We start from the raw sequence: 12,373 nt of genomic DNA, 5'->3' as shown, positions 1-12,373 counted from the left end.
GGTACATTTACATGTACTATTACAATTATTGAAACAAACGATCTATTTCCTGATATAACAAATACATTTCAACACCTGGCACTTGAAAACCTGTAAAAGAGTTCTTATCAAACTGGCCTTCAATATCTTTCGATTTCTCTCTCTCTCTCTCTCTCTCTCTCTCTCTCTCTCTCTCTCTCTCTCCTGAATACACAATCAGAGGGGAGTAACTGTTACTTTTAATAGAACTAACCTTCCCAAAACATGAAAAAAATATGGTTATCTCTCTGCATCTCTCTCACACTTTCTCTAAGACTTTATCTCTGCATGTATCAATCTCTGGTCTGTCTGTCTGTCTGACTGTCAGTCTCTCTTTGTTTCTCTCTCTCTCTCTGTTTCTCTCTCTCTCTCTCTGTTTCTCTCTCTCTCTGTTCTCTCTCTCTCTCTCTCTCTCTCTCTCTCTCTCTCTCTCTCTCTCTCTCTCTCTCTCTGAGATAAGAAAATGAAAGGGGAGTAACTGTAAATTTAGACTTAACTTACATCTTTGCTTAAGGCTATTAGTAGCAGCAAAAATGATCGTTTTCTGACCAACTTTTTTCTGTCTGTCATCCTCTGCGATAAAACAATCAAAGGGGAGTAACTCTTAACTTTTTACTTACATCTTTGCTGAGAGCCATTGACAGCAGCCAGAAATGATGGTTTTCGGACCGGCTTTGATGGATGACCAGTGTCTTCCTCCTGATGACAACTCAGGGCTGCTCCGTCCACATCATCCGACTGCTTGATGTGGATGATGGGCTGTGGAGACATCTCCTGAGAGGTGGTGACAGTCTTATTGCTGCTGTTTGGGTACATAGGAACTATTTCAACGATTGGCGAGCCAGGGTTATTCCCAGAGCCCTGTGAGACATAGATTCTGATTGGTGCTTGTTCCTGATAAGGCTGTTGAGATGTATGACTTGATTGGCCTAATGAATCAGGTGGCATGGAAACACAGCGATCCTGAGATGAACGTCGATGAATTCGAATGTTTGAACTTGGTTGCGGTTCGTCTTTTTCGAAACTTTGCACTCTTGTTGCCACACTGCTGAACTTTCCGTGAGACGTGATTTTATCGATTTCTGTTTTGTAACGCTCCTGAACGACCGGCGATTTACTCTGAGCTTTGTCACTTTTGCCATTCTCAAACATAAATTTCTTCTGTGACACCACTCTCCCCTGATCCCCGTTGCTTGACATTGGAGATCGTGTCAGCGCGAAAGCTGTGCCGTACCGAGGTGCCTGTTTAACAGCATTTCCGGACACATCACTCTGAGCGTTTCCTTGGCTTACCCCTCCTTCATAATGGCGATCTCCGATCTTCACGATAAAAGTCCGTCCACCCCCTTGGTTCGGTTGTTCGTAAACTCGCGTTCGAACGTTTCTGTCAGGAGTATGGTAACTAGAACTAGAGTCCAAGCTGTCCACGCTAGCGGACATCTTATGTGCGGCAGACGGTTGAGCAGAGACCACTGGGATATATTGCCGAGTTGAAGTATGATATTCCGACTTCGAATTAGAAGTGTTTTGAAGTCCTGTTGAAAGGGAGGCAGAATGACGACCTGAGATTGAATCGGGAAAACTATGCCGTGAAGATGAAGAGATACCATACCCTGTTTTGTCCTGAATCATCTCCCTTGATCGTCTATTCTCAAGGGGAATCACCCTTGTTTCACTTTTGTTTGATTTTGATATATTTTCCTGCGAGTCCGTAGGATGAAGCACATGCTCCTGGCGCCGCGGAACCGCCGTTGAAAGGTCATTCACACTTTTCGTTTTGTCGTAAAATAATCCATAAGAATAAGCCTTATTGGCCGGCATTCCGTTATTTTCCTTAGCTCTCACCTCAAAATCTTGTCTCCTTTCCAGGAATTCACGAGATGGAGACTCCTTCTGACGATTTCCAGCTGAATTCCATGGCTCGCGAAAAACACTCAATCCTGAAGTATACGACGTAGATGTTTTTAATTTACTCTGAGGATCCATGCTTTTCAGTAAAATTCTGTCCTCGGACTTTGGAGCTATTTCTTCTCTGGCCAGAAGAGATCTGGGCCTCTCTCGTAGTTCGTCACTGGAGATGAATCGACGGAAAGGTGACTTCCTGTTAGAGGCGGGACTGTCTACTTCGTCGTTGTGACAGAGTTCCGCCTGGTGAAGTTGTTCGGGACTTCTGTGAGCCTGTAAACAGATTACACAAATAAATATCACATCTGATACAGATTTCACAGGTCTGGATAAACAACGACCTGTTACCAATGACAAGACACTGGAGATAAATGATTTCTACTGTTGACTTTACAGATAGGTGATATAGGTAACTGCTCTCTCTCTCTATTTATCACCCTCTCCAGCTCTCTCTCTCTCTCTCGCTCTCTCTCTCTCTTTCCCTCACCATATTTCATGCTCTTCCAGAGAAATGCCAATAAACAGACTCTCTAATAACAGATTGTCTGATTGCAAATTTTCAATAGATGTGGATCAGGAATATTGTTTTACCTTTATCATTTGCCTAATTGTCCCTGGTTCTGTTACAGATTGAACTGAATGCATTTAATTGTGCATTTTACAACAATTCTTAAAAAAATAATAATGCAGATAAACATTAATTCATTTAATAGATTTAAGTTGATTTTTTTTTACATTATTTATCCCTGGATTAACATCAGAAGTGTATTCAGCAGAGCAGGTGCTCGCGAGCGCTACCCAAAATTCCCTATACCTCCAACTCAAATTTTGTTGAGCTGTCGTGAACACCAACTCTGCTGAACACGCCTCTGATGATTAAATACTAGATTTTTGCCCACTTTCTTTTTACAAACTCAAATATAGAAACCTTATACTTAATTACAATTATAATATTGACTTTTTATGTCAGCTCCATGCAGAGAAGACTTGAAAATTGATACACATTGATTTCCTCTTTTTATTAGAAAACTTAATACCACTTGACTTTTGTGCACTCTTGGCAAACAGAAAAATCACCCTTTGTTTTCTTTCAGAATACCGATACCCATGCATACATAGAAGACTTAATTCAGATTTGATTAAAAATTCATCTATTTGATTTCGACAATAGCAGTATTTTTCTTCAGACAACCTTGTGCAAAGAAAAATTAATTACCACTTGACAATTAAGGGTCTTCCTGGCACAAACTCTTTGTGACAATTGTGTACAATAGTTAATTTAGACTTGAAAAGAAGACTTACAGCTTGATTTTAATAGTAGTTATTTTCAGAAAACCCTGTAGATAGAAGACTTACAACTTGACAAGGATCCTCCTGACCGTCGGTCTCGTCTTTTGGTAGCACCTCTAGTTTGAGCGTCCCCTCGCTCTGCTGGATGAGCCCGATCACCTGAGCGTACGATTTCTGCGACACGGATTGGTCGTTGACGGTGATGACTCGGTCCCCTGTCTTTAGGCCTGCGTCGTAGGCGGGACTATAAGTTCGGACATTTTTAACGAAGATGGTGTCCATTGGATCCAGGAAACTGAGTCGTTTTCGCTTGTAGGAGGGACCTGAAAATGTAATTACTTTGTCATTTATTCAAACATCTAAAGGATACAGGTGTCAGGATAATTACAAGGTACATCACATTGCTACAAGTATATCAAGTTAGTAGTCATGTTTCTATAAGTGTACATATTATAGGCAAGGGATGGGTGTATTTGAGCATTTTAACCTCAGAAAAATGTGCATGACTCAAATATAAAATATCAAGGAAAAGCTAAGGATGGATACCATTAATACACCATTACACTATTAATGTTTACACTATTAACATTTAAACTATCTAAATTGTTTTAAAAAAAATTGTGTAGTAAAGTTTACAAATCTCTATTTTTCCTTGTTTTTTGTTTTTTTGTTTGTTTTTTTTTTGATGTAGAAATTTAAAGAAATGGATAGTTCTGACAAATAAATAATGATTAAACAAAGTGCATTAAAAATGCCTGCCAATTATATATATTTTTAAAACAAAATCTCTCAAAAGATGGATGAAATTCAACTTTTATCCATTTAAAAAATCAATCAAAAAATTGAACACTTCTCAAAGAATCATAATATTATTTTCAATCAAAAAATTATGAAATTGATTTATGAAAAAAAAATTCTTTTAAATTACTTCACCTGTTACAACAATGGTTAAATATCCTCTATTTAATTTTCGATCAATGAACAGGCATAGGTAAATTCTGCCAGATTATGACATATTAGATGAAATCACGAGGTATATGATTAATGGAATACGTGATAGCTTTAATTAAGGTATCCCCAATTAGAATGTGTATGACAATCCTTAATTAACACAATACCTGCTTCATCAATATATTATCCCAACAATATCGTCAACAAATTAAAACACAAGATTTACTCTCAGTGTCACTACAACTCCAGGCATGAAGAAACTACAAACTGACAGTGGATTATCTACCTGATGCTCAGGTTAATCCCTCCAGAGGAAGCCACTGTGTAATCTGTTTTGAAAATATCTTAATCTTACAGGTAACTGCTCAATCAAAGACAGATAAGTCACTGGGTTAATTATAAATCACATAAACATAACCGAAAAAACTGTGTTAATCCAAATTTTAAAGCTTCCGTCTGACTAAATTAAGCTTTAATAATATATTTAGTCACTCAGCTCTTCCAAGAAAAAAACAAATTAAAGGTGATCCAATATTCCACCTCATCGAAACTAAGGAAGCGCATAAAACACACTTTTTCTAATCAAGAGACAGTAACAGTATGAAAGGTGAACTGAAGTTTCTAAACTTTATCAATAATAATCTCTTTATGATCAGCTATTAATTTCACTTTCACTTTATGCAAGGTAACTTTTTTATATTAAAAAAAAAGAAAAAAAATTTAATTCTTTAAGGTAACATATTCATATATATGTTTTTTAGAGAACCAAGTTGACCCAAAAAGAGGTACATGTATTGATAAATACCTGTTCTACTGTTTCATGACATTTAATGGACATATGCATCCTCATTTGATGCAGATCATAAGCCCAAAACAATGTCTTAATTGAGAGTTAAGAATCCAAAATATCACTCATTTATATTTTAAACACACGTCAGAATCCCACTACCAGTATAAAGTCAATAGTTTCTTTTGCAATCCTGATATCTTCCTTTTTTTAAGTAATTTTACTTTCACTTTCAGAATGTAGACTGACCCTTTTAGTTTCAGAACAGACATCAAAATTCCAGAATTTAGCATTTATTAGTGGCTAATACTATAACATGGTTAATGTACAATATTATAGTTTTCTCCGAACAGTATATAATGACTTATAAATTTTAAAATTCTAACTTAAAGTTAAATAATATTCATAAGCCTTAATTAAGAATACAATTATACCCATTCAATAGAATATACAGGTAGTTGATAAATAATTCCTTAAAAAAATCCATACATTCAAAATGAAAATAAAAAAAAATTGTTCCATAATATGTTACACAATACAGCTGAATTAAATTACAATACACAAATGTCTGCTCTTTAGAAAGGGGAATAACTCTGATATTCTCCATTTCTTTCCTTAGCTTTTTCTGATGTGAAAATTTTGTGCGCATAATATTGTGATAATAAACATATGATAATCACATTGATCTGCCCTTTCAATTTTTATCAAAGACTCTATGAACTAGAGACATTTTTAATAATTCTCACCAGAGAGAGTCTCCTGGCTTCGAGAAACATTAATATGATCATTTCAAAATTAAATGAACCCCAAAATCTGGGTCAGAATAAAAATTGCATCTGTCTTCCTTCTTATCATATTGTCAATGCTGTGTTTTTCAAAATTGTGCAATGCAAACAGCTGATGGGATATAATATGAAGATTGAATAATATTAGTAATAAAGCAGTCAAAAAAATAGTATCTGGTAAGTGACTCGGATTACAAATAAATCTCTATTTTATTCACTTTATTTCAAAGTTAAATGTTTCTGTCATGTCACTAAGATCATAGCACAATAAAAGAAATGGAGTTATATCACGTTAATGAGTCAAATTAGGCAAGTTATGGAAATTGCGCATAATTATTTAAATTCAGAGAAATCCTATTATTTACAACATGTGCTTTTAAAACACATCCCAGCACCTGAAGACTACCTTAGACGCAAACTTTTATAATATCGATAATTTTTTACTTTTTTTTTGATGGTTGTGAATTAAATGAAATTACAACAAAAAATTGGCCTTTGAGATCTTATAGAGTCTTGATTTGGTTCAAACCAGAAAAATTGTGGAATTATTCAAGGAAAAAGGAATCATTCTATGAGTATCATGAGGTGATAATTTCGGTCGGGGCGTGGTCAAATCTAATATGCCCGAAGGGCTTAATGATAGATTTGACCATCCTCCAACCGAAATTATCACCTAACAATATTCTTAGAATGATTCCTTATTACTTATATTTTTATTATTTCCAATTTGTAAACTTTAACACAACATTATTTTAAAATTGTTATTTTTTATGTAGCACATGCTACATTTATTATTTACGTGACGCAGCCAATACCGTTTTTCGGTTATTCTATAAGAAAAGCTTATTTTGTGTCACTCATGTTTTATGAAGTTACAGGGTTTTAGGGTTCAAAATTGATTCCTAATGTTATCACAGACAAAGGCAGTTGGAAATGTAAATATTTCAATATACTCACATAATAAAAGGAATCTACAGTAGTGTATTTCATACCTTGATTTCCATCATCTTGCTCTCTTTCTAGGTTCTGCAATGTAAGAAATGAATCATCGCAATAATTTACAGACAATTCCATATTGAATGAACAAATATTTGGCAATATTAGTAAAATGAGACAGTCGTAAATGTCATACATGTAGATCCTAGCTATTAGTACATGTAACATCAATGTCCTTTCAAATATTGCAGTTTTGCTCAAACAACGAAGCATTTGAACCACTCACAGTTAATTAACAGATATCTTAAAGAACCAGTATTAAACTATAATAAATAAAATGAAGTTATGATATAATATATGGGTGAACTAAAATGGAAAAATATTATTTATAAAGAGACCCATGTAATCATTCTTTTGAAATACAAAGGCAAAACATCACGTTTTAACATTTTGCTTTAATAGCTCATGTCTAGCAACTTGAATTTCTTAAAATATATTGCTATTAAAGAATATACCATAGCTTTTTTTTTATTTAACCAATATGAACTTAAAAATCAAAGCAACCATCTACATTTTTCTGCAGTAATAAAAAATAAAATTCATTAAAAAAAATAGCGCCAAATCACAGAACAGTAAAAAAAAAAAGTGTGTATAAAAATACAACTTCACTAAATCAATGAGGATTTGATAATAATGATTATAATTGCCTATTTTCTAGATGAAAAGGGGGGGGGGGGTAGAGTTTATTACATGCAACCAAAAACATAATGATGGCATATTGGCATCCAAGTGCTGCATCATTAACAGTCATGTTTAAAGCATGTTGGTGATCAAGACTTTCCATCTGCGTTACAATGCTGCTGTTTTTGGGTGCCAGCCGACGAAGCACGTAATGAATAAATTCTGCTGGTACAGTGCACTTATTGTGAAGGTCACCTTGTCTACGCCATTGAACTCAAACGACCCCCTCCCCTCTCCGAAAATCTGACAATGCATCACATTCCATATAGATCTTGTTACTTTTCTTAATGGTAACTTGATCTTATAATGTTTAATGTTCATTCAGAGAGAGAGAGAGAGAGAGAGAGAGAGAGAGAGAGAGAGAGAGAGAGGGGGGAAGAATTTAAGATAGTGACCAACATGTGACAGAGAGACTGTCTGAGAGAGAGAGAGAACACGAGAGAAAGAAAGCTGAGAGAAAGAGAGAGAGAGAGACAGTTTGCATGAATCATCGTTATACAAATAATACTAAATTAAATTGTGCGTGGTCAGCAGCTCATGCAAAATTGTTTATACATGCACACCCAAAACTGATTTCCAAAAATACAGCCCCTAATCTTGAACTGTTTCTGACCCGTGATGGTCTGTGATAATACAAGAGGATAACCCCCAGTTTCCTAATCATCTCCCTGCAAGCTCCCACAATTTCAGAATTATCTAACAAGGCAATCAGAGAACTTAATACTTAACCTATTGTCTTAATGCCTCATCTTAGCTCAAGAGAAAATTTGTGAAATCTGTGTATTGCCTTCAGAACAATCCTTTGATTGTGGCTGGTATCTGTCTCATATCTTAGGATACCTCTTTCTTGACTCACTCAAATGTCTTAATGTTTGCATGCGGCCAAAACGCCATGGAAGTCTAAATCCATTGGTATATGTAGAAAAAAGATAAAATCTTAAGATTATTTTCTTCATTAAATGTCAAAGACTATTACATTCAAAGTTAAGATTTTGTTGATTTGAAATCTCAACTCATGTTTTTTAATTAAAACTTTTTTTTTTCCTGGGGGGGGGGGGGGGGGGGTTCAAATATTACTCAGATTAAATTATAAAGCATTTTATTCAATTTTTCAAGTTCTTCTACAAGAATTTTTATAACTTTCTATCACACATGTCATTGACTTTGTTTCTGAAGGTCAAACGGCTTTTTGTCATTTATCTATTGAATCTATTCATGAGCTTAACGGGGAAAATTAAGAAATCTGTGTCAATTAATTACACTCATGCGTTTTGAATAATAAAATCTTTTTAATGGACTGGACTATTTTTTGTTTATTATCTTAACAAATTAAATGCAGTATCTTGAAAAAAAAATAAAAGTCTCACTTAAGCAAACAAAAATCTTTTATTTTAGCAATGACATTATAATTAAAAGTAAATTTAATTCACTAAATCTGATCTCAATAAATCTAGCATACTCCTGGACACAAGTGCTTAAGTTATTTTGTGAATAAAATATTGTTAAATGATTATAACGTATAAAAATTCAGCAGGGTGCTTTTTACATGTATTACAATTGCACAATCACTTACAACCTCCAATAATTTGATTACAGAATATACTCATTTAATAATACCTAAATCCTTGCCTCATAAATTGCCAATAAAAAAATTCTTTTTTAATTTGCTGAATTGTAGGAATTTGGGGGAAAAAAGGCAAATAATTTCATACTTAGAAATAAGGCTGAATGTTATCACAGAATCTGGTAGGATACCGTAGGTATAAAGCCCATTACTTACCTGTTGCTGGGCTGTAGCACTGGAGGGGTAGAAGATGAAGTGCCTGAGGGTGAAGCCGTAGCCCTGCTCTGTCTTAGGGATGAGGATCGTCTTTGGCGCAGGCCATCGGGAAATCACGGAGCTTACGAGAGTCTGGTCACCGTCACTCTGTTGAAAGAGAGAAAAAATTCCTTATGAATTTCGAGACCCTTAGAAGTATTGTTAGAGCATGTACTCATTGTAAAAGAAATTTTATTAATCTGATACATGTATGTCAAACATTATTACATTTGTTGTACGTCATTCTGCACTTACACACACAAAATGGACACAAGGTATTGTTAGTGCAAAATAGAACCAAACTTAAATTAAACAGATCATAATTTATATATGTATAGTCAGTAAATGTATCAACTGTGCATTATAATACTGTGCAAAAAAACAACTGATCCAAACTTCTGAACTTAAATGAAATGCATTGTCAGTGTACAAACAGGGCATTTTGTACAAAACAGTCATCTGAACTTGTACACCCTCCCAATGTAATGGCAATGTACTGCAATGCAATGTAATAGCTTATAAGGGCATATACCGGTATTATAAAAATCTACCCCCATAGTAACCAACAGACAATAAGTGAACTGTTGTAGGGTATAATCAATCCATAAAGATGCATACTATATAAGGAGACAGGAAATAACATCAAAAGGAGAGTCAACTGTCTATACAAACATGTACAATATATCAAAACTGTAAATATAATTATTCCAATTCATAATTATAAGCGGTAATGACAATTCTGGATTACCAAATGAAAGAAGCAATTGGATCTCAACAGTCATAAACTTAATAACTCTGTTTGCTGAGAACTTAGTAAATAAGCTGGTGACTGCAAGTAAATAACTGATTAAAGCACAACACACTAAAGGTGAATGCTTTAAGGATATAAGTCTGTGTAGTCAACAAATTACCCTGTAATCAGATCTAACTTAAATTTTAAGATGTGATTTAGCTTAAGCAATAGACTAATCATTCATTTTTATGAACAAGTTTATATATTTTAGCTTTAAAATTTGACGATTTTTCTCAAGTTTTAAAGAGAGCTCTTCTTTCTAAGGAGATCTATATAGTCCCCAAAAATGGTTATAACATCAAACCCTCTTAAAACCCTGCACTCAAGTTATATAACTTAAAATAAACAACAGTACAGTAGAAAATTCATTGGTACTCATAAAGTCAGCGGATAATGAACTGACACAAATATACGTAATGACCATTTATGAACCAATATATACCAAATCACTTGGTACATCAGCATTAGCAGGACAACAGGTGCTTGTAGAACACGGCACAGTATAGTACAATGAGAAACAATGAGAAACTTGAGACTTGTGAATCTCTACTGTCTACCTGTCGACATAATTCATTGTTAAACAAATGAAACTGATCTCATTTAAAAGAGCTGACTGCATGGTTTAAAACTAGGCCAAGTTGAAGGTTCAAGGAATTCTTCCCATTCAACTTAAACTTAAAACCCTTCTTGATAACATTGCATGAAGTTAATAAAAACATGAATTACAAAAAAAAAGTCACATTCATTTAAATTTGGACAGGTTTAAATAATCTAAAGAAAAATGATCTTTAGTCATAACTTATCAAATAAACAAACTAGTTTATAGATTAGGTATTTTTAAAGAAAATTGCCTAGTACATCATGCAAAATTTAAGATGCTTTGTTAGTAATTAATTTATCATGATTAATACGAACTCATTAAATATATTGTGAAACTTTATAACTGCCTTCAAACCTCAATTCAACGAAAAAATTAGAATTAAAAATTTGACCTAAAATTCACTCCAAAGAAATAAATCTCAAACAGCAAACATCACTCACCAATTCATTATCACTCATTTTTCGAAAGATAGAAAGATTTTAGTCACAGCAGGCAAAATCAGGGCCTCAAATCTTCAGAAGAATGTCGAAAGATGTATCACGAATCAGACAGGCGGGTGATATAATAAAGAAGAGTAACCATCTACAATCAGGACCCCGAGGTGCCGCCAATGAGAGAGAAAAGGGGGGGTGTGATTCAGGGAGAAGATATCCCAACTCTGTCACCACACTCTTGCGGAGGAGAGTCTCGCAGAGAGAAAGAGGGGGAGTGAGGATCAGAGATAGAGCGATCCATCCATTGCGATTCCTCATCACTCGACGCGTTTATGTCAAGGCATTACGTAAAACAACTCATCTTGCCCTCAGATCTCTTGCCCAATGTTATGCCATGAATGTCTCTCCCGTAAAAAAAAAAGTTGGGGTAAAAATATGCCTGCCTCCTATCGTAGCGATTGTATTTTTCTCACCATATTTACGTCTACCAGCATAACGCAATCCTGCTGGTTTACCGTAATCTGGGGGCATTCAGTAAGATGGTTTTACCACTGGTAGTGGTATGGGACGGCACAATTATAGTGAAAACACCCTACCAGTATAAACGTTATACCTTTCGAAAAACAGTGATTGCTTGGGTGCTAGCTCATTTCCTATATTCAGTTTTTTTTGTTTTGGTATTAATTACAAGAAGCAGTCGAGAGAGAGAGAGAGAGATTTGACTCATCGGATGAAGTGCGGCAATATGTGTGTGGGTACTAGTGCAGGTAAACATAATGAATTTAGTACGATGCTTGTTTTGGATAGCAATTTGTTTCTTATGACGTGATAAAAACATATGTTTGGCAACAATACGTCTTTATTTTGCAAGTCTCACACATGCGATACGAATATATATTGTGAAATACTCAGACAAAAGGATTGTTGCATTCCGGCCTTTTCTGTTTTCCTTCTTTTTTTCCCCCCATTATTATTTTCGTGCAGCATTATTTTTATTGTTTAGATGTAAACAGGAAACTGAATATTGCTAACAAATTTTTCTGCTGTTGTGAAACCTTTCTTTTTTCTAAATTATTTTTTGTTATTACATGCGATCAAGAGCAAATTAAACCAGAGTGTCAAATTGTTATTACATGTATAATATATGTATGAACTGATAGAGCCAATTAAACCTGTCAAACTATTGACATCTAAGTAAATATAAATTGAAATCATTTACTGAAATTGTTCTTTATAATTATATATCAAGATACAAGTGAAATAAATAATATAATTATGAAATATTCTTATGGTTTTAAAACACACACATAATG

At 34.5% G+C, this 12,373-nt stretch overlaps 1 protein-coding gene across 12 annotated transcripts in view; it reads right to left on the bottom strand.

The window, feature by feature from the left end:
- The window catches only part of LOC105321641 (rho GTPase-activating protein 23), a 53,840-nt gene that overhangs the window by 27,610 nt on the left and 13,857 nt on the right, over nt 1-12,373 (bottom strand). For 11 of the 12 annotated variants that reach the window (XM_066073770.1, XM_066073771.1, XM_034453925.2 and 8 more), the window contains 4 exons: nt 9,194-9,340; nt 6,729-6,762; nt 3,280-3,536; nt 639-2,196 (listed from right to left, as the gene is read on the bottom strand). In XM_066073770.1, coding sequence (XP_065929842.1) covers nt 639-2,196; nt 3,280-3,536; nt 6,729-6,762; nt 9,194-9,340 — 1,996 coding nt within the window. Of the gene's footprint in view, nt 1-638; nt 2,197-3,279; nt 3,537-6,728; nt 6,763-9,193; nt 9,341-11,066; nt 11,563-12,373 lie in introns of those variants that run through there. The other variant, XM_066073773.1, reaches the window with a different exon arrangement.

Source organism: Magallana gigas, chromosome 10, assembly GCF_963853765.1.
Source record: "Magallana gigas chromosome 10, xbMagGiga1.1, whole genome shotgun sequence".
NCBI classification, from domain to species: domain Eukaryota; kingdom Metazoa; phylum Mollusca; class Bivalvia; order Ostreida; family Ostreidae; genus Magallana; species Magallana gigas.
Note: the sequence above shows the minus strand (reverse complement) of the source record. Positions and strands in the feature narration are given on the sequence as shown.